Raw genomic sequence first — 22,892 nt, 5'->3', positions numbered from 1 at the left:
TACATTTGTCCCTAACCAATGTGCAGGAATGTTGTTGCATTCCTATAAATATTTTTAAATAAATAAACATCAATATATCAAATTTTTATATATATATATATATATATATATATATATATATATATATATATATATATATATATATATATAATTGATTCAAAATCATTGATTTTTGAAAAAAAAAAAATCTATAACCAACATGCAGGAATTTTGTTGTATTCATATAAATATTTGTATAAATAAATATTAATATATTGTTAAAGAAGCCTTTTATTTGAAGTAGCTTAAAGAATATCACACCACAAGACACTGTTGTCAGTTCTCATGTCAACAACCCAATAATTTATTTCATGACTGATAAATGAACACAGATCAAAACACTTAGCATGGCCAAAACATTTTATTTGTTCTTATTTTCTTTTAGTAAACTTTAGTTATCATGAATAAAATATAAACAGCCTGAATTTCCAAAATAAAGGATTACGTTTCATTAAAAACCTCAGGATGAGAAAACTGTGAGCATAAGTTAGAGGCCGAGTCTGTTTTTCATTATCACCGCTATTTGCTTTTCAAAACAAAAAAGAAACAGTGTGAAACTTAAAAAGATCATTTATGCATGACAAGTCTTCTTGTTTTCGTCTCTTGGTTTTCCTATTTCATACAGGGTGAGCTGATAAGAAGACCAAAGGAAGTAAATAGATGTAGTGTTTAGAAAAGCAAAAAATAAAGGCACTCATGGGCAGCCTAATGTATCGCCCACAAAAAAACCCAAAACACTTATATATGTATACAGTATAAAAATCTCTCAGACATCTCAGCACGTAACATGCTTAACACATACAATGTAAATTAGAATACAGGAGCCGGAGGCGTGTTAGTTACATAACAGAGGATGCGGCAATCATGCATTTTTATGGATCAAGTAAATATGCAGGTTTATGGGAGCAAGGTATGACCCATCTGTGACACATTTGATGTGACGTGTAAATGGCTCTTTCTTTGAACATATGGTACCTTAATCTTAACACATCAGTCTTTTATAATATGCATATCCCTGCTATGAGAGGGACAGTACAATCGTGATTTTACGGGCACTTTATATAGTTTGGTTTTTGTTTCATGGTAAGGCATAAAATTGGCATTAGCTATTGCATTATTGCACTGCTTTTAAAAAAAACATAAATCTCAGGCAAACTCAGCCTGGAGGACTTTTGTTATCAGGACAATCTGAAGAAAACACATAGTTCAAAGACAATGGCACGATGCTTTAAATACTAACCGCGGCTGATGCATACACATTTGCAAATCATACTGACTTTGAGCTGAAATGATTGGTGGCATCCCTTTGAAGGAGTGACAGAAATGGAGCGAGCGTGCCAAAAGATGCAGAAAACGTGGGAGTGGTTAGTCGAAAACTGATTTCACTGTACATTCACTGCGTCCAAAGACCGTTGCCGCCACTTCTTATTTAATGGCTACAGAAAGAGGTTGAGAAGAGCATCCAGTAAACACGAAAAAGGAACAATGAACATATATATGCACAAACACACACGTCATTATTCAATGATTGCATGTAAGAATATAGGAGATTGTGAGAACGTGGCTTTAAAAAATGTTCAACAGCTTCCACAAAGCGTTTTTTCTTTCTTGAGCAGAGGGATACAGTGGCATAGAGCACTTTGGTGAGTGGTGCATTAAGGCAATACTGTGAACTCAGTGTTTGCAGGGCCGTTTCATTTGTCTTGCATCTTCTCTAGGATGGGCACGATCATGTCAAATTTGGGCCTCTTGGCGGGGTCCTCGTTCATGCAGATCTTCATTAGCTTGCAGATGTGAGGAGAGATGCCCGGCGGGATTGTGGGCCGCAGTCCCTCTAGTGCCACCTAGTGGAGAGAAAAGGCATAAGGGTGTTTTGGTTTGGCTCTTGCTTTCCCTATTCGGGTGCACATGATAGAATCCATCTCACCTTCATGCCGATCTCCATGTTTGAGAGGTCAGCGAACGGCACCTCTCTGGTGACGAGCTCCCAGAGCAACACGGCGAAGCTCCACATGTCCGCAGAGCGCCGGTTAATCTCCTCGGGCTTCTTCTGCAGGGCTGAGAGGAGATGTGGAGACAGATGTTAAGGTATCAGTGTATCAAAACTTTAGTTTAGGATGCAGTCACATTTATAATTGTTTTCACGAGCATCCATGCGACCTTCATGTTGACTATAGACAATGGACTTTTTTGACTTAAAGGGTTAGTTCACCCCAAAAAAAGAAAATTCTGTCATGAATTACTCACCCTCATGTCGTTCCAAACCTGTAAGACCTTCATTCATCTTCGGAACACAGATTAAGATATTATTGATGAAAGCTAAGCTCAAGTACATCGCTTCCTAGTTTTATGCCAGTCGCCGACTCACCATTGGCTAACTCCTGCTTCAGCATTACACGCATGTGTTGCGCTGCTCATGTGAACAGCATCCACCAATGGGGAGTCGGTGACTGACGTAGAACTAGGAAGTGATGCATCTGCATTAACAACGCAAAAAGTATTCTCGTCGCTTCATAAAATTAAAGGGATAGTTCGCCCAGAAATGAAAATGTTATGTTTATCTGCTTACCCCCAGGGCATCCAAGATGTAGGTGTGTGTTGTTTCTTCAGTAGAACACAAATGAAGATTTTTAACTTCAACCGTTGTTGTCTGTCAGTCGTATAATGCATGTGAATGGGGTCAAATCCTATGAGAGTAAAAAAAACATGCACTAACAACTTCAAATTAAACCCTGTGGCTCGTGACGACACATTGATGTCTTAAGACACGAAACAATCAGTTTGTGTGAAAAAACCGAACAGTATTTATATAATTTTTTACCTAAAATACAACACTGTGTACAACAGTCTTCAGCGCACGATCACTTCCGGTAAATGAGGTCAGAGTACACAATATGGCGTACGAAACACACGAGACATGCTGTTGTTAATAGTGGTGTATTTGAGGTAAAAAATGCATTTCTCACACCAACCGATTGTTTTGTGTCTTAAGAAATGAATGTGTCTTCACAAGCTGCAGGGTTTCATTTGAAGTTGTTTGTGCATGTTTTTTTTTTTTACTCTCAGAATTTGACCCCATTCACATGTAACAATGGTGGGAGTTAAAAATCTTAATTTATTTTCTACTGAAGAAACAAAGTCACCTACATCTTGGATGCCCTGGGGGTAAGCAAATCAACATACAATTTTCATTTGTGGGTGAACTATCCTTTTAAGGTTGAATCACTGGAGTCACATTTTAACAATGCCAAATATCATCATTTGTGTTCCGAAGATGAAAGAAACGACATGAGGGTAACCAAATGACAGAATTTTAATTTTGGGGTGAATTAACCCTTTAATGCAGAGATATATTACTAATGTGACCGTACCTTAGACAGATATAGTGGATAAAGTGAAATCTTCTTGAGAAGTTTGAAATGAAGGATTTAAAGAGTGAAGGAGAGGAATGATACCTTCAGGTGCCACCCATGCGGGAGAGTACATCCTGCCGGGACACTGGAAGGAGAACTTCACATCTGCCATGCTTATTCTGGCCGTCATGTCCTCGTCAATCTAATGTCGGTAAAGCAATAAGAACAGATTCATTAGGATAACCAAGCACAAGCAGCTTTATACAAACTGCAGCAAAACTGCTTAATCAGTGCTCTCACATATATACACACACACACATCATGGGAGTTGTTGAAAAAAAAAAAAAAAGAGTATTGGCCAGTATTAACATTACTGTGGTATGAAGCAGTTTGAGGTGGTACAAAGTGATAACTAATGAGAGACAAGCGCAACACACGGCTCGAGAGCAGTGGAGCTTTTATTTTGCCACAGACGAGCACTTCTGCTTCTTCCGCTCATGTGTATATGTGGTAACGCAGCAGTGTTTTGCCATATTAGATACATTTGAGTGTGTTGAAAGTTATGTTACAAGGCTATTATAAGAAACTTGTTGCAAGCAGCAGTTAGATTGGAAGCTAGATTGATATTAGGCATGGTAAAAAACATGGTAAATTTAAGAAAACAAGATTTAAACAATAAGACTAACTATGTTGCGCTATATTACTATAATTAGTTTTCTGGCAATGAATGTATCTATGTTGGCTGAGAGTCTGTGTATGGACCTATATTTGTCCACTCACTGCTATGTTAACAAGATTCAATAGTTCAAAAGATGGTGTTTAGAGATATGAGCAGTACAGCTCTTAGTGGTTGGATACTTCTGTAGTTCTGCCTTGGTTTCACTTGTGCTTATGGGTCAGTGACAAACAATCCATTGTGCGTTAAACTGATCGTGACTCACAGATTTTCATTTTCGGATCTCTTCAGAGATCAAAATAATCTAAAATCTTCAGAGACCATTAGAAACCCATTAGCTGCAATGCTCTGCAATGTAAATCTCTCAACTTGTGAAGGGATGCGCAGAAACTTCACAGAGAAGTGAGACCATTTACAGCAGTTCCTGTTGAGGGCCAGTTCCACTGAATCAGTTCCACATACCACGACAAAAATAAACAAACATTGAACAGTGAATCACTGGTTAACATGGAGTAATAAATGTCTACGGAAATTAATCTTCAGCAAAAAACATAACTATACATCATGTTCTCTAGCAGACAGGAACAGACACACCCACAGCTGTAGAAAACAAGATTAGTGAAAAGTGTCTGCTTTCCGTTGCTCACCATGACACTCTTGCTGTTGAGATAATGCCGAGGGATCATGGGCTCCAGTGTGTGCAAGAAAGCCATTCCACACGCTATATCCAGGGCAAACTTCACCGCCTGCGTCTGATCCACAACAAAGTCTAAATGGACAAGAGAAAGAAGAAGACACAAAAAAGACGTCTTTAGAAAGGCTTGCGGAAGACAGTGGGGGTCAATTATATTTACTTATCCTGAGTCAGACATTCAAATGAAGCAGACATACACCACATGATTTGTGGGAGACAGTAATGTTTGTGTTTTACTCACTGGTCCCCTCGTGAAGCACATTGTAGAGGGAGCCATAGGGCATCCAGTGTGTAATTATGATTGGATGAGGAGCGGGCGGAGCCTGACATGCCCCCAACATGGGCAACACATTTGGGTGGGAGAAGATTCTACAGCAGGGGAAACATCAAGGTGGAGAGGGACGAATGAACACACAGATGCAACAGACCGCTAACACGATGGAGACATTTCACAGATTAGGTGACAGATCAGGACGGCCCTCTCTTTTGGAAAAAAAATAGTTAATCTAGAGTTTTCCCTTTATTCAGTTTTGTAATTCTAGTGTTTGTCCTTTAAATATTTAAATTCATCCCCTCTAAAGCACCGCCACTACAGTCATACACATTCAGACGAACATCTTCGGTATTGATGATGATATACCTGTACTGATGATAGCATGATATTTAAAATAGAATCTGGTTCACACTCCTTGTAGTATACTGTTAAAAAAATATTTAAAAAATAAGTTACCTGGTTGCCTTAAAATTTTGAGTTCATTGAAATAAAAACAAATTGAGTTAATACAATTAAAAAAATGTGAGAATTTACAACCTTTATTCAAATATTATTAAAAGATTTTGTAAACTTATTGGGTAATTGTGTTTTATTTGTGATAATAAATAAAATTTATGATAACGCAATGAACATTTTTTGTGTGGTTCACATACAATAATATTTTGAGTTTCTATTTATTGAACCAATTTCCTTCATTGTATCAACTTAAAATTTTTATTTGAATAAATTAAAAATTAAGGCAACCAGGTTACTTACTTTTTAAAGTTAAACCAACAAAAACAAATTACAGTGTAGGTGTGGGCTTCTATATAGTTATGTACATGCTTATCCATTTCTTATGCATCTGTTTATTTTATAATTGCTTTAATTCCTTTTTATGTAAAGCACTTTTGAATTGCCATTGTGCATGAAGTGTGCTATATAAATAAACTTGCCATAAACTTGACATTAACAAATTCTTTAAAGAATATCTATGACCTTTGATACATGTCTATTCTTCATGTTCTGTTGAGTATGGTTTTACTAATAATAAATGTAGATTTGCATAAAGCATGCATATTTGTCCATACCCATGTTAATTAGAGTATTAAAAACTTAAAACATTAATTTAAGGTACACTTACAACTGATAAAAATGTGCGTTTAAGTTGTGATTAATCGCAAATCAAGTCACGACAATCATGCGATTATCATGCGATATTTTAATCGATTGACAGCCCTTAACTTGGGGACACCCCCTGAATTAAATAAATTAGATCCTTTTTTATTCTGTTTTCATTTTAGTTAAAGCGTTAATCATTTGTTTGTGTGTTCTTGTAATTTGTATTCGTTTTTTTAAATATCCATCTAGATTTTAATGAATCAGTTTTAGTTATTTTATTATATCTAGTTCAACTAAATGAAAATTATAAATGTTTCCTTGACAATTAGCGGAAATAAAATACGTTTTTTTTTTTTTTTTAATAATTTGTATTTTTTAACAAGTAACAAAATAGTTTTTTATGGTTTTAGTTTTAGGTAACTATAATAAGCCAGATTTGGAATGATTTCATGATGACATAATTCATTCCCTATAATCAAAGTAATCTGGGCACGCAATCAGGGCGTCTCATCACCTTAGTTTAGGATACTCCTCATTGAAGTCACGGCTCTTTCTAGTAGTCCAGTCCCGCACATGAAGCATCTTGATCACAATCTCTGTGCCCTGCCAGCGGCCCTGCCAAAGCTGAGAGTGAGAGAGAGTGATAGAGAGAGAGTGAGAGTGAGAGTGAGAGAGAGAGAGAGAGAGAGAGAGAGAGAGAGAGAGAGAGAGAGAGAGAGAGAGAGAGAGAGAGAGAGAGAGAGAGAGAGAGAGAGAGAGAGAGATATCAGTGTTTCCATAAATGCTCTGAGACATGGCTTGGGTAGCTATTGTGGTTTGCTTTGGTGAATGAGCTCACCTCCCCAGAGTGATTCTCGTTGATCTTGGCCAGCATGGAGAGCTGCTTATAATCTATGCCAGAGGTTTTGTTAAGCGTGCCGTTACCTGCAAGCATCATGGAAGATTATGATTGTAATCAAACTTTGGTTGTGGATAATTCATATGATGGCAACATACATGGCAACCTATACACAGTTACAGTGAATGACAACAAAACGCTTGTTTGCCGAAGCATCTGCGTTACGAATGTAAATGAGAATCAGATGTTCAGAGGGTGCTTACGTGGTCGAGTTCGAGTGGTTCCCTTCCAGAAAGTGTCCTTGAAATGAACTTTGGTCAGGCTCTGTCCCTGTTTCTCTGCCAGCTCTGATTCATAAACACAACCAAATTATTAAGGCTGATGCAACATATTATAGCAGAAACAGTTCACAATGTCAGCAAACAATCCTCCAACAAATCTACTGCTGACGTCACATTTGCTACATTAGTAAAGAAGAGCGTTTACCTTTCAGATTTGCAGCAAGTGGTGGTTTGGCCTTGTCCAGTGGAGTTTCTCCATATTTGTTGCAGATGCTCACCTGAGCACCATTATTGACCAGATCCTGGAGAGAAGATGATGTACGATAACATATCTGGTACAGCGGAAACTAAATTCAGGGTTTCTACACATTTACATTTAAAAATTATTTTCCAGACTCAAATTACCTAATCTCTCTGTAGACTTTTATTTAACCATATTTAACATAAATAGTTCATACAGTGTCATGTTTGATATGCAGTATTTATCAGGAATCAAGGTCTGATGCTGCACAATCACCACATTGTGAGATAACGCATATTTTTAGTAAAGTTCAAAATAGACTTGCATATGTTTGCATAATACAAATGTGCGGCTTGCATTCTTACAGTCATGTTCGACAATCACTAAATGATCTCTAAACTTTTACCATGAAATTACTCTGCTTGTATGATACATTTATTTGTAGAAATTCATCATTTTATATATTTAGAAAGCTGAATAGGGGAAACAAATGTTTTCCATACTTTTCCCAAACCTGCCAATTAAATTCCATACTTTTCCAAAATGTGTAGCAACCCAGTATATTATCTTTTGAAAACCACTAAATTGCCAATGTTTAAACATTTCCATTATATCTCTGCTTGAATGTTAAAGAAAAACAAAATCAGTGTTATTTAAAAAATTGTAATCAGTGTTACTTATAAACCATTGCAGTATTAATGTTTATTTTTATTTGAATAATTTTATACTTTTTTAGTAGGATTTTATTTAAAAATTGTAGCTTTCATTTTAATTTAACAAAGTTTAATTCAAAGCATTTGTCATTTTATTTGTTTTTTTATTCATTTTTAATTTAATACAATTTCCTTTTAGGTCATTTTATTACTTCAACTAATTTATTATAAGTTTTTGATATAATAAAAATTAACTGGCACCACAGAGCTCCAAAAATTATGTAAATAAAAACACAAAAGTGGTTAATATGACAATAACCACTTAACGGGATTAAATTCCAAGTCTTCTGAAACCGTACTAAAGCTTTATGTTAGAGGCAGACAAAGTTCACTTATGGCATTTCATTTATAAGACAAGAGCAGCTTAAACATTCTGCAAAATATCTTTATTTGTGTTCCACAGAAGAAAGAAAATCAATTTATGCACTTTCCCAAAAGTTATTGTATGGATTCAGAATAAAATATGATCAATACTGAAAAAAATCTATTTCAGTCATGCATACTTTTTATCAGTATATTGGATGCGGAAATGGAAATTTCAAATAATATGTCAAATAAATTTAAAAAATACATAATTTTAAAAAGTTGAGGGTCTAAGCTTTGTCTAATGCCACATGACAGTTAATCATTATTACATAATTCTGGACCCGCTACCAGTTTTAAAGATCTTGCCCCCATTTACTATAATTACATGGAAGTAGCCATTTATTTCCCGTCTAACAACTGAAATATTCTAAAGAATTTATAATTTCAAATTTTTCCCAGCAGAGGGCACTTCAGACTAACCTCAGCCACCAGGTCGTGGGCCCAGAAGCAAGCATAATGTAGAGGGGTGTTGCCGTGCTCGTTTGCCGCATTGGTATCTGCTTTACACTGGATCAGCTAGACAACACAAACCACAACATTCAGTATTCAGAACAGTAAACACAAAATCTGTCTTAAAAGGTATAAAATGGACATTGTCAGTTCCTTTATTTCTTCTTAAAGGGGTTTAAAAGTGTGTGTGTGTGTGTGTGTTTGTGAGAGAGAGAGAGAGAGAGAGAGAGAGAGAGAGAGAGAGAGAGAGTGCATTTATAACTCTAGTAGCTTCTGTTTGCACCTGTGTGTTTTTTTTTACACCTTTCTAGGACCGTTGTGGTCACTGTGGTTGTTCAGGTGCAAATGTGTGAGTGTGAGTGTATGTATATGTGTGTTAGTGAGCGTTTATACACTACTATCTGTTCGCACCTTGGCCAGAATGTCACGGTGGCCGTGGCTTGCAGCCAGGTGCAGGGGTGTGTCGTCTCCTCGGTTCATGACATTGATGCGCGCCCCTCTCATGATGAGCATGTCCACGACGCCCGAACGTCCCTCACGGCACGCCCAGTGCAACGGACTGAACCCGTGATCATCCCTGCGAGAAACAAACATGGTAGCATGCGAGTCAGGAGCATATAATTATCATATTAATGAAAAAATTGAAATTTAAAATGTCCTTGTATTTGGATTACACAGTTTAATATATTTTAAGATTACCTTACTGGTTTCATATATGAATGACATAGAAACATTAAGATTTAGATTACGTTAAATGAGTAGTTTTAAAATTAAAATTACTCCAGAAAGTGTAACGCCTCTCACAGTTTAAAACACTTGCGCTACGTTCTAGTGACACATGGCGCCAGTTACACTTTTTCCTTGAGTTGAATACGGCACACGTCTGCCGGAAGCTAGATAATTTACTTCATCAAGTTTTAAAATATTTGCTTCAGAGGGCCTTCATTAACCCCCAGAGTCGTGCGGAATACATTTATTATGGATGGATGCATTTTTTGAGCTTTAAACTCAATGGACCCAGTCACTGCCATTATAAAGCTGGGAAGCATCAGGATATTTATTAATATAACTCCGATTGTGTTCACCTGATAGAAGAATGTCAATAAACTACTCCTTTAAGTTTATTTGTTTGTTAAAAGTGGTCCAACTAATCTAAATGGCTGGAAATTCTATATGCACTTCAAATAGATACAGCTTAAATATTTTTAGTGCATAAGGCTGGGAAATAATGACTTTTAGAAGTTATAAACTTAAAGAAGTTTTGTTTTTGGGTGGGCTGTCCACATTTTTTGAAGCAGTGGTTGGCGGTAAACGGTCTCCAGTCAGGCTAGTGTTCTCTCTCTCAGCTGTCTGTCTCCAGCCAGTTAAATATAAACAGCCGTTAACTGGCCCTTTCCTCTAGATTACGCATATCCCCCCCTACCCCCCGCTGTTTGAGTCTGAGATCCATTCTCGGGCCTTCCTATTTCCTCTTCAAAACCACAGTAAAACTCTCACTTACTTCAAGTCGTTGGTGACACTAAAGTTACAATAACAGCACTGTGATCAGATCAGAGCCTGTGCATTAGCGCTGCTACTGACATGGCTTTTTCTAAACCACCGAACGCAACTGATGTTAAAGTGTTATAAAGGTGAAGTCTGCAGCTGGTGCTTATGCTCATCTCCACAGAGATCAGTTGTACAGTCTGCGGTAATGAAGTGTTTGTTGAAGAGCTGGGTGTGTGCAGTACAGTAGGAAGCCTCTGGATAAATAGTCAGGCCAGGAGCGTGGCTAAACTTAGGGTAGCTGCTGAAACATCTCACAAGGTCCGGCCGGAACAGACCACACACACACACACACACACACACACGCGCACACGCACACACACACACACACACACACACACGCACGCACAAATTTGATCACAGCTGAAGGGGTTAAAGACAAAACATTGTACAAAATAAAAAAGACAAATAAAGAGGAAGACCCCCTACCCCCAACAAATTAATTAATGAATTTGGACAATGATTCTTGAGCTTCCCAATGGGAATTCTGGAATGTTCATTATTTCCGGTACATTTCAAGGAAAGAATGCAGCAAAAAAGCAGCAAATAAAGGAAAAACAGCTTAAAAGAAAAACAGTAAAGGAAGGAATAAAGTACTGAAAAATAAAGCAGAAAAAAGAAAGAAAGAAAGAAAGAAAGAAAGAAAGAAAGAAAGAAAGAAAGAAAGAAAGAAAGAAAGAAAGAAAGAAACCGGGAAAGACAGGAAGAAAGTTGGAAAGAAGAAAGGAAGGAATTAAGAAAGCGGGGGGAAATAGAGTGGAAAAGGAAGAAAATGGGACAGAAAGGAAGCCAGTGGGAAAGAATTGAATGAAGTGAAAGAAGGAATTGAAAGAAAGAAACACACACATACACACACACACTTTCTAACACTTTCACAGCTGTTGTATTCATTGATTTTAATTGTAAAAGCCACATGCGGATCAGAAAGAAAGAAAGAAAGAAAGAAAGAAAGAAAGAAAGAAAGAAAGAAAGAAAGAAAGAATTAAGAAAGTGGGGAAAAACTAGGGGTGTGCACGAATATTCGAATAGTCGAATATTCGATCTGTAATTAACATTCGAAAACTAAAAATACTATTCGAATTGTATTTTGTTAATTGGCTGGCAGTAAATGCAGTTGTAGCAGATATCAAGTGGTACCCTCAGGACAGAAGGACAGCCAAACATGGATGATATGAAGGATGTACATTTATTTACTTTAAAGAAAAACTAGGTTGGAGCAAAATTAGAAAACACACACACTGGAAGGCCTACTGTCTCACTCCGCACATCCCCGTCTGCATTCACAGTCAGACTGAGCGCGAACGCTTAAAGGGGAAGCGATGACGCATCCTAAGGTGCGCCACTAATTAAGGCCCCACCTACAACAATTGGTAGGAACTCCCGACTGGAACCATTGAAAATTAAACATAAATAACAATGAAAGGGTAACATTAAGTTGTGATGAAGTTAAAACATTTACAAAAATATTTATTTCAACACAAATAAGGTAAGGTAAAATAAAATAATAAAAGTAGGATGACATAAAATAAAAAGTCACAAGCAACTGGCTACACAGTGCATCCATGAGAAATCCCTCTAAATCTCGCAGTTATATCTCAATCCACTGGGTGGCGTTGTGGAGCAGGTTAATAATTTAAGTGCATTTGATCACAATGTCGTCGTCTGCCTCGCAATGTTTGGAATTAAGGTTACTTCGATGAAAATTGAAAATGCTGTTACAAAATGGAGTTACTTTTGATGAAATCAATTACTGAAACTGAGTTATAATAATATCACCACCACAAACGAGAATCACATGAAATCCAAACACCAGTGGAATGAGCGATCACTGCTCAGGAGTGCAGGTAAGCTCATCTGTACCCCGAGTGAGAGCGAGATAACTTATGATAGCAAAATGATCTCGAGACAAATGCTTCCTTTAAAGTTCTTTGAGGGTTTATGAACAGAAAACACAAAGTTCTTCACTCAAACTTCACTTAACCGTTATCTTTGTCTCCGCAACGCCTGTCAGTGGCGCATTTTCTCACCCGAGAATAATATCATATTCCAATAATATTATAGTTTATCCCTACATGAAAATGTGAAAAAATACAAAGTAAACACATCAGCCATATCAAACACACACACACACACACACACACACACACACAGGTCGGTAGGCTATAGCCTATTGACGTGTGTGTGTGTGTGTGTGTGTGTACGTCACGCTAACTGACGCGCTCTGCGCTCGTGCTCCTTGAGCTTATAATGCTTTTGTTCTTTAGGCATTTTTTTACACACTGTTTAATGTTTCAAAAACCTTAAGTTATAACGTAAGCGTGTTGTGTACATTGCCTAATCATAAGCTTGTTCAGAAATGGTGACGACATGTTTAGAGAAAAAAAGAAAGAAACATCTCTCATTTTCTCAAAATACCTAATTTAAATAAACGAATATTCGAATATTCGATTTTTATGAGCCCAAATATTCGAATACAATATTTTGGGAAAATGCCCATCCCTAGGAAAAACAAAGTGGAAATGGAAGAAAATGGGACAAAAGAAAGAAAGAAAGAAAGAAAGAAAGAAAGAAAGAAAGAAAGAAAGAAAGAAAGAAAGAAAGAAAGAGCCAACCAAAGGCAGAACCCGGGAAAGACAGAAAGAAAGTTAGAAATAAAGGAAGAAAATGGGACAAAATAAAAGAAGAATCTAAAGAAAGCGAAGAAAGAAAGTGAAGAAAGAAAGCGAAAGAAAGACAATAGGAAAAAAAAGCAAGAAAGCAGGAAAGAAGGAAAATGAAAGTAGGACAGTAAAAGAAGGATAGCTGTCAGCAGAGGGCTGGATGGAGGAAACCAGAGCAAGAACCACAGGAAATCATATTCAACGCTCTCTCTTCCTCACTTCATCTGTGTGTGTGTGTGTGTGTGTGTGTGTGTGTGTGTGTGTGTGTGTGTGTGTGTGTGTGTGTGTGTGTGTGCGAGTGCGAGTGCGAGTGCGAGAGAGAGAGAGAGAAAGAGAGAGAGAGAGAGAGAGAGAGAGAGAGAGAGAGAGAGAGAGCGCGCGCTCTGGTCAATTCATGCCCAGTTTCTTTCTCTTGTCCTTGTAAGGAGTGAAGCATTCACTGTCAAGCGTGCACACACACAAGAGAAAGGAACGTTTACGCTAACAGACTTACAAACGTACAAAGACAGACTATGTCAACATTGATACTGGAGTCACACAGCTGAAAGATTACGTCTTGAGTCTTGCGGTTATACGATCAGAGCTTTCTTATTAAGAGCTTCCGCTGGCCAAAAAGCGTTCTGGGGTTGAATTGGGCGATGATTTAAACGTACCACTCCGCATCGGAGTTCAGATTTCTGCCTTTCAGCACTGGTTGAGTAATCTGGTTGAGTGAACGCTCAGACTGAATTAGACCATAAGCCACACACACATCAGTGAGGCGCCACAGTCTATAAACACATCTGAGCTAACAGGCTAGTGAAGAGGGCCAAAGCCAGATACGTTACAGCAAACGTAAATAATATTACAGAACATCTAAAAGGTACTTTCTGATTCAAACCGCACATCAAAAAGGATGCAGAGAAGTGTTGTATTAATAGACGGCGTGGCTAAAAATAAGAAGTTAAAATACGGGAAGCATTTTTAATAGTAACTGCTTATAAAAACGCTCTTCTGATTGGCTCGAGCTGGTGAAGCTTCAGTGTCTGTGTCAAAGCCACAGAGGCAAACACAGCTGGAACCAGGCATTTAGTTTGCGTCGGTCTCCAGCTCTTCTACTATCATTAGTATCTCTGAGAACTGTCCAGACATCAAGAATGAAAAACAGCCACTAAGTGTCAGTTCCTCTTAGAGTCACAATTGGAGAGCAGACTCAAAAATGGCATTTGATACTAGGACAGATGCAAAATGTGGGCCCTGATACAGATATCAGACCTTCAAAAGAGCTTGAAATACAGATGGTGAAACAAAGTAATGCACACTGCACTAAAAAAACAAACAAAAGAACAATGTTTGTTTTTTTGTTTTTTTACTTTTAGCAAAAAAAATTACATTTTCTCATTATTTAGTCATATCCTTAATATACATATTACATAATAATACATATATTATGTATATGTATTATAATGTAATATGTATATTATTGCATTGTAAAATAAAAAAAGTGCTAAAATGAAAGGATATGAGTAAATGTAACTTTTTTTAAATAAATAAATAATAAAAATAAATAAATAAATAAATAAATAATAATTAAAAAATATATATATATATATATATATATATATATATATATATGCATGCTACCGGTTGTAAAATAAAAAAAGTGCTAAATTGAAAGGATATGAGTAAATGTAACTTTTTTAAAATAAATAAATAAATTAAAAAAAAATTATATATATATATATATATATATATATATATATATATATATATATATATATATATATATATATATATATATATATATATATATATATGCTACCGGTCAAAAGTTTAAGAACAGTAAGATTTTTTTAAAGAAGTCTTTTCCGCTCACCAAGATTAATTTATGTTAATAGAAACACAAAAAAAGCTGTAATATTCTGAAATATTATTCAAATATAAAAATAACTGTTTAAATGTCATTTATTCCTGTGATGCTGAATTTTGATGCAAATCAAAGAATTCATCAAAGAATCCTAAAAAAAAAAATTACACAACTGTTTCAACATTGATAAATAATCATAAATGTTTCTTTTGCAATAAATCATCATATTAGAATGATTTCTGAAGTATCATGTGACACAGAAGACTGGAGTAATGATGCTCAAAATTCAGCTTTGCATCACTGGAATAAATTATATTTTAAAATATATTCAAATAGAAAACAGTTATTTTATATTTTAAAAATATTTCACAATATTACAGCTTTTTTGCATTTCTAATAACATAAATGCAGCCTTGGTGAGTAGAAGAGACGTCTTTAAAAACTTGAATATAAATTTTGCAATAATATGCAAAATACTAAAGATAATTGATACTAAAGATAATTACTAAATAATATTAAACATAATTGTATCTGGTCTGAAGCACAAGGCACAAGTGCGCTTAGGGCGTGTCCGGATCTACTTTTGCTAGTTTAGGAAAGACGGTCGTCACCAGGTGCATGGTCTGAAATGCTTATACCTAGTCACCTCTATATTTGAGTCATGGGTGTGTTTTGGGCATAAATTGCAATAAACCAATCTCGTCTCCTATTCTCTTTAAAAGCCATTTGTGCTTGCACCATGGCGGATTCACTATTTAAATGGCGGAATTTGTGAATGGAGGAATCCTTTTTTTATATTTAAAAATGTTTGTGTGCTGCTGCGCATCACTGTGTGTGCTAGTAAGCAGAGTATACGCACGGTGTGCACCCGACTATAGGAGCATATTACTAATGCACCCTTTAAATAACACAAAAAATACTGCGCTATTGACTTTAGACCAGGTTTTTGTTGGTCAATGGTGCGGTCGTTTTCAGTTCCTCAAAATAGCAAAGCACCAACAATGCGCCTGAACACACCTGGTTTTCAGACCAGCACACCCATGGGCGAACAGATGGGCGCGAGAGCATTTGCTATTTCAACAACAAGGCACAGTACAGCGGGATGTGAAAATGATAAATGATGTTGGGCCGAAACTAGCAAAAAACACTTCTCATGCCTGCCGTCTCATTGCACCGGGTCTTACAGTTAACATGAAATCAAAATTGACTGTAGTTACTTTCTTAATTTGTATTATAAATGATTGTGAACTAAATTTTGCAAACTGAATATGATTTATTTGTTAACATTAATTATTATTATTACATTATAAATGAAATAATCTGTTTTAAAACAAATTACATTTTTAAAAGTCAAATGGCAATGTAATATTTTAAATTGTCAAATAATTTTATAATTTTATTTCATATTCATTTATAATTTTGCATAAAGATTTACCAACATAACATAAAAAAATGGAGTTTGCCAAAGGCTTTTTGGATATTGCTTAAAATTATTTTCCCTTTAGTTGAACAGGAAGATCATTTAAAAAGTGGAGAAAGTTTTTACATTTTGATGAAACACAGCATGCTAATAAATCATTGTATGACTTTAAACTTAATAAACTTAAATGGATGCTTCAGGCGTAACGGACACATTTTTAGGACATTTCCATACGACAACATATTATACATCTAGATAAGATAAGATACACATTTAATACAAGTTCACTTTGTTGACTGACATGCTGTAATGCGAAGCAGAAACAACACCCTATGTCTGCAATTTCCTGTCTCCTCCCACAAAAGCGTAAGGTCGTGACATCTGAAGCCATGCTGAAACTCTTGATGGCCCTTAAGAAAGAACGAATCGCCCAGCCCCTCTCATCGCCCAGGTCATAGCACCAAAATCATTTAATTAGGCAAACCTCAACAGGCTAAAGCGAAAGGCAAACCCCTTAGCTTGAGTTTTTCTATTTCTGGAAAAGGAAAACACTTTGAGAAGGGGAGGGAGAGAGGGAGAAAGAGAGAAAGAGAGAGAGAAGTGACACAGAGAGGACTGGTATGGCTCAAGTCAGCATGCTTTGCTTGGTGAGCTCATCGTATGGAAACTATTCGTCCCAACCATTTCATTTTAGCCCAGACCGTTCTCTCCTTCCCTCTTCTGAGTCACACATTAGACAGACTCCTACTCATACAGATTTGTAAAAGATCAGCTGCAGTTTAAAGTAAGGAATAGACATATAGCAGACAACGTGAGCGCTAACATAAAATTTAAAAAAAGAAGGGTTTTGTCTACTTTTGCCATTTTCCTCTGCTGGCTGTTATTCAATCCAGTAAGTCAAACACTTCCTTACGCATAATTTCAAAGTCACAACTTGTGCCATGTGAAGAGCACAGGAAATGCCTAGATAGCGATCTACATCAGACACGACGGCACGCCTCCCTAAATGCTTCATCGAAACTAGCCGCTGCCTGCAATCTGCTGATTTTGTGCTGAATCGGCACTGAGCCGTTCCTTTCAGGTAGTAATTCTTGTGGCTGACAGCAAGTGATGCAGGTCCAGATCAGATTCCTTACAGGTTCTTGGAGATCTACCTGAACATTTGTTTCTCTCTTTTGCTGTTCTGGGATGTATTAGTAAAGGAAGGCAGGCCAAGGCAGTTTGTGAGAGGGGGCTTGGCAGAGCTGGAGGTATTTGAAGAGGGTGCATGGATCAACTCTGTGTATGCTTTGTACCATATAGGGCTAGGAGTGAAATTCTGGTCTTCAACACGAGTGGAATGTTTTTCATTTCGTTTATAAGACATAGATGGGATATTTCAGGTCGTATTTCCTTAAACCTAGGCTAACAATGATGAGTTTTCCACAAAAGGCATCCACAATATTAACCTTCTATAATAAAAATGTAATGATATGCCTAATAATAAAAATTAAAATCAGTTATTTAAAATGCTACAAGTGAACAAGGTTAATAAACTAATACGGAATCTCCTTAAATGGTTAGTTCACGCAAAAATCTAAATTCTGTCATTAATTACTCACCCTCATGCCATTCAACACCCGTAAGATCTCTGTTCATGTTCGGAACACAATTGAAGATATTTTTGTTGAAATCCGATGGCTCAGAAAGGCCTTCATTAGCAGCAATGACATTTCCTCTCTCAAGACCCATAAAGGCACTAAAGATGTCGTTAAAGGGTTACTTCAGCGATTAGCATATGACTTTCTATCAGTGGAAACCCTGGAGTATATTCAAATGATGCCCCCCGATCATTTCCCTTGAGCTTTTGATATATAAAGGTCATGGTAATATAAGAATATCATGTAAGTTTCAGAGCTAAAAAAATTCTTGTTAGCCAAAGAAAAGCTTTTATAAACACCAGGCCCAGAATACGATCGTGTTCACATCATGACGTCATTGTGTGGCGAAACACACCTTTACAGAATAATAAGCACGTCTAATTCAGTAGCCCCGCCCACCGACTCATGGAGCTGTTCGGATCGCGCTAGCCAGTAGCAATACACATGCCGAAGAAGATAGCAAAATATTGTGGAAGAACACAGTACCTGCATAAGTTTCCTTCTGATCATAATATTAGGAATGTGTGATACTTCATTTATTTTTAATGAAGTTCCAGCTCACGTGGGTCTCAGGTCGCGTTGGATTTGCAGACAGATTGAGATTAAAAACAATATTGTGCCTTCTATATTGGATCCGACAGGTATGTGCAACACACTTATGTGAGTAAAACGTCTTTTTTATATGTAATACTAGTCCCGGGGCTGTGTGTTTTTCAGACGGGTTACCAAAATGTAGTCGCGAACGACTATGACTTTCTTTCTGAAAAGGGACCGTATACCGTACATACATTTTCAATGGAGAAACAGAAGCTCTCTGACTAAATATAAAATATCTTAAACTGTGTTCCGAAGATGAACGGAGGTCTTACGGGTGTGAAACGACATTAGGGTGAGTCATTAATGACAACATTTTCATTTTTGGGTGAACTAACCCTTTAAGGATGGCAGCACTTTCACTGCCCTGTATCTTGCTCTCTCATGGGATGCATGTCATCGCTGATGTAATTTTCAGTCAGAAAACATCTTACACAGCAGGTCCTGACATTTAGCATGCCAAATATCTCACAGGTGTCGACGACTCGTCTGGGATAATTCACACACTGCGTGATTGTCACAAAATCAGGCTAAAATCATGCAGTGTGAATTTGAAAAAGTGAGAAAGCATAACAGGACCCCTTTAATGCTTCAAAAACATCTGATTTAAATATATACGCTATGTATGCCACAACAGGGCAAACAACTGAATGAAATCCAAAACAGATGAGGAGTGATAAAATCTACCCTCATCGTCTTTCTGAGTCACTGCTTCACTGCGCCCAGGGATTAGAAGACAGATAAAAGTGTGAGGGGTGAACTAAGGGTCAAGCCTTGATGAAAGATCATTCTTTATGTATGCACAAACAGGACATTTTCTTTACAATACATATACAAGTTTCACAAAGTTTGCCTCCAAGGATCTGCCCCCTACTGACAGCATCCAAGTTTAACTTTGAATGAGAAAATAAGGTAACTTAATACCAAGACTGTACAAAAACACAAATAAGCAATCACTGCAGTCTAACTAATAACAGCTCAGACTAAATTCATACTCACCCCTGGTTTAGGTCATTTTCTGTGTTGTCCAACCAGAGGCGGACAGCTACCGCATTGCCTTCACGGCACTGAGTAAAGATGTCATCCATCTCGGCACCCTCTCTCCTCTCACACTACCGGAATCGTTCGTCCCCTACCAGGAGTGTCCTGGGAGAGGCGTCTGATGCAGCTGTACCCTGAAGATGACAGGCGAGGGCTGACAGAACATCCAGCCAGGGGAAGGGTGCGTTGGGACAGTCTCTTCACTGCCTCAGGGTAAGTGTCTGGTGTCTGCGCTGCACTACAGAGAAACGAGAAGGAAGTTCAGATGAGCTGTCCTGAACACAGCGTGCACAAAACACACTGTCACAGTCTAAGTCACTAGGGAACTACAACGGAAAAATAGCAAGTAGCCAAAAATGAAAAGTTCAATGACATTATGCTCAGTTTTTGTTTATTAATGTATTTAATTAAATCTGTGCAATTCATAAATACAACTAGCCTGCACCGTAACTATGTTTTTGTTTCCTGAATTAATAAAAATCAGAAAAAAGTCTGCAAACCAAGGCTCCAAAAATGCACAAAAAGTATCAAGCACGCAGGCTCTTCATCAGAAAACATATCAACGTATATTCATATTCATCCTGATATTATAAATGAAGAAAAACATTAAAAAATATTCTAGAAGTACAATAAAATTATATTTAACAAAAACTAAATAACTTAATAAATAATATATTGTATTTAAATTAATCATTTATTATATTTGTAAAACAATCATAGTAATAATAACCTTTTACCATTCTTTTTTTAATAAGATTTCTCCCATTGTAAAGAAATGATTACTTTTCTTGACAGTTGCAGTCATTATTAAAATAAATTAGGCTAGTTTTTCAAAACCACATGAAGTAAATACCAAAAGTATGATTCTTAAACTTTGACACTTGTCCACAAAATTGGAATATTGCATGAAACATTTGCGAATAAAGCAGCGTTTCCTTCCTATGTGTTCAAGAGAACTAAACCGTCACTTACTGGGCAATTGGAATATAATAAAAATGAAAGATGCTGCAGTTGTGGAAGCCACTGTGGCTCTTTTTCAACATCATAAATGTTGTTCATCATAAATAACTACGCCTAAGAGTGCAGACAAACAAAATAAACAATTTCATGTGTTCCATGTTTCGGATGCCTGATGTTTGGGAAAGCAATCATGTGAGACAGTTGTGGGAGGTTTTTATACCAAATCATTGGGCATTTCAGAATGACCAAACCAAGCGTGACACACACGACTTGAAACGTTTTTATTTATTCAGTAAATGTGTTTCCAACATAGTTTATGCGCATGTTTCTTATCGGGTAAAAATAAATAAAAATGTTTTTATGCCCGTATTTAGAATTTTCTATGCCGTTTCCATCCAGTTTTTTATGCGATATACCAAAATGCACATTAACATAGATGGATGCAAACATAGCTCCTTACTCTTTAAAATATCTATTATGTTCCACATAAGAAAGAATACACATTGAATATACAAGTCGCATACGTTTCGAAAGAAATAAGGGTGAATAAACAGAATTGTAATTTTTGGATGAGCTATTCCTTTACTTCACCACAGATTAAGCAATGGGTTCAAATTATTGTTCAATAAATGTAATAATACAGGTCTCAGCTTGTTATTTCATACATAACACTCCCTTTCTGAGACCAAATTAACCCTCTGCCAACAGAATGTGTTTCTTTAATTCTCTGACATCCATCTAACTCATATTTCATTGCAACAGGTCTTCGCAAAGACCTATCATACTCATGAAAAGCTACTTCTGTGTTTGTTTGTCTGTTTTATTAGAGAATTAAAGGTCCATGTTACATTTATTAAAAACAATGGAAAATGCTTTAAATACATTTAAGAAGCTACTTCTTATATAAACTATTACGCACTGTTTACCTTGCTGAATTATGGTACTGGAGAGAATTCATACAGAAATGGAAACAAATGTGTTCACTTTACAGACAGACAAATTAGATGAGAGAAAAAGCAGACTGATATTGATTCAGGTAAGTATGAATTCAATCACAAAGACACTAAAATGTAAACATGATAGTTAAGACTCAGAAATATGAGAAGAAATAGACAGACAGGTCTAATTTCAAACAGACAGGCAGGTCTATATTGACATGGATATGTTCTAACAGATGATATGTAGATGTCAGTTTTTGCTTAAACTGACAGATAAACGAGAGACATGCAAGTATGCATGTGGGCAGATGTGAAAAGTTCAAACAGGCAGACGGACAGAATGATAGAGAGATGTGTTTATGAGTGAACACAGACAGACAGTTATGTTCAGACAGAGAGGGAGGTAAGTGCTCAAACTGAATGGGACAGACTGACAGATTGATACAGTCCAAATCTACAGATAACTATGTGTGTTCAAACAGAAAAGATGGGTATTTGTGATTAGATAGATAGATAGATAGATAGATAGATAGATAGATAGATAGATAGATAGATAGATAGATAGATAGATAGATAGATAGATAGATAGATAGATAGATCAGACGGACGGACGGAAAGACAGACAGACAGACAGACAGACAGACAGACAGGTACGTGTGTTCTCTCAGTAAGAGTGACATTAGCCGCGTAGCTAACAGTCACTCCATTCAAAGAGAATCTAAAGACTCCTAATTATGGGTGAACCAAAAGAAAAAAAAACACGATGTGAATTATAATGTACGTAATCATGCACATTTAATTTATTTTCACTCTACGATTTATTTGTGGCTATTCGGCAATAGTTTTGTCCTGCAGTGAGCTAGTACGCTAACGTTAATTGTGCTAGCAGTCATAACGTTATAACGTTACGCCCAGTCACTAAACTTCACGATCAACACACGACTCATGCCTCCCTCACACTTAGTCGATCATAAAAACGATTATTACCTGTTTATGCGGCCGTTTTCAGCTGGAGTGGACCAACGACAATGACTGGACAGTCCGGACCGACACTCTACCAACGTCCACACCCTACTACAGCCCGAGTCTGTGATCTCCTCCCCGCCGACAGAGGCTCACTCATTCCCCGCAGATCACGTCACTGCAGCGCCCCCGGCTGGAGAGTAAGGAAAACATGCGCCTCGGGACACGATATTCTCTCTTCAGATGAACTGTGCTTGAG

General features: G+C 36.8%; 1 protein-coding gene across 1 annotated transcript; it reads right to left on the bottom strand.

Moving 5' to 3' along the window:
* Nucleotides 1–312: 312 nt before the first annotated feature.
* ilk (integrin-linked kinase) lies at nucleotides 313–22,799 on the bottom strand. Its single transcript, XM_067434258.1, has 13 exons — nucleotides 22,658–22,799; nucleotides 19,731–20,010; nucleotides 9,438–9,603; nucleotides 8,997–9,092; nucleotides 7,462–7,558; nucleotides 7,239–7,322; nucleotides 6,976–7,061; nucleotides 6,652–6,761; nucleotides 5,004–5,131; nucleotides 4,716–4,837; nucleotides 3,495–3,594; nucleotides 1,967–2,097; nucleotides 313–1,883 (listed from the first exon to the last, which is right to left on the bottom strand). The coding sequence occupies exons 2-13, from the start codon at nucleotides 19,817–19,819 to the stop codon at nucleotides 1,734–1,736; spliced, it is 1,359 nt and encodes a 452-aa protein (XP_067290359.1). The 5' UTR covers nucleotides 19,820–20,010; nucleotides 22,658–22,799; the 3' UTR covers nucleotides 313–1,733.
* Nucleotides 22,800–22,892: the final 93 nt, after the last annotated feature.

This window comes from Pseudorasbora parva, chromosome 23, assembly GCF_024679245.1.
Source record: "Pseudorasbora parva isolate DD20220531a chromosome 23, ASM2467924v1, whole genome shotgun sequence".
NCBI lineage: Eukaryota > Metazoa > Chordata > Actinopteri > Cypriniformes > Gobionidae > Pseudorasbora > Pseudorasbora parva.
The sequence above is the reverse complement of the archived record's forward strand: the minus strand, read 5'-3'. Positions and strand labels throughout refer to the sequence as shown.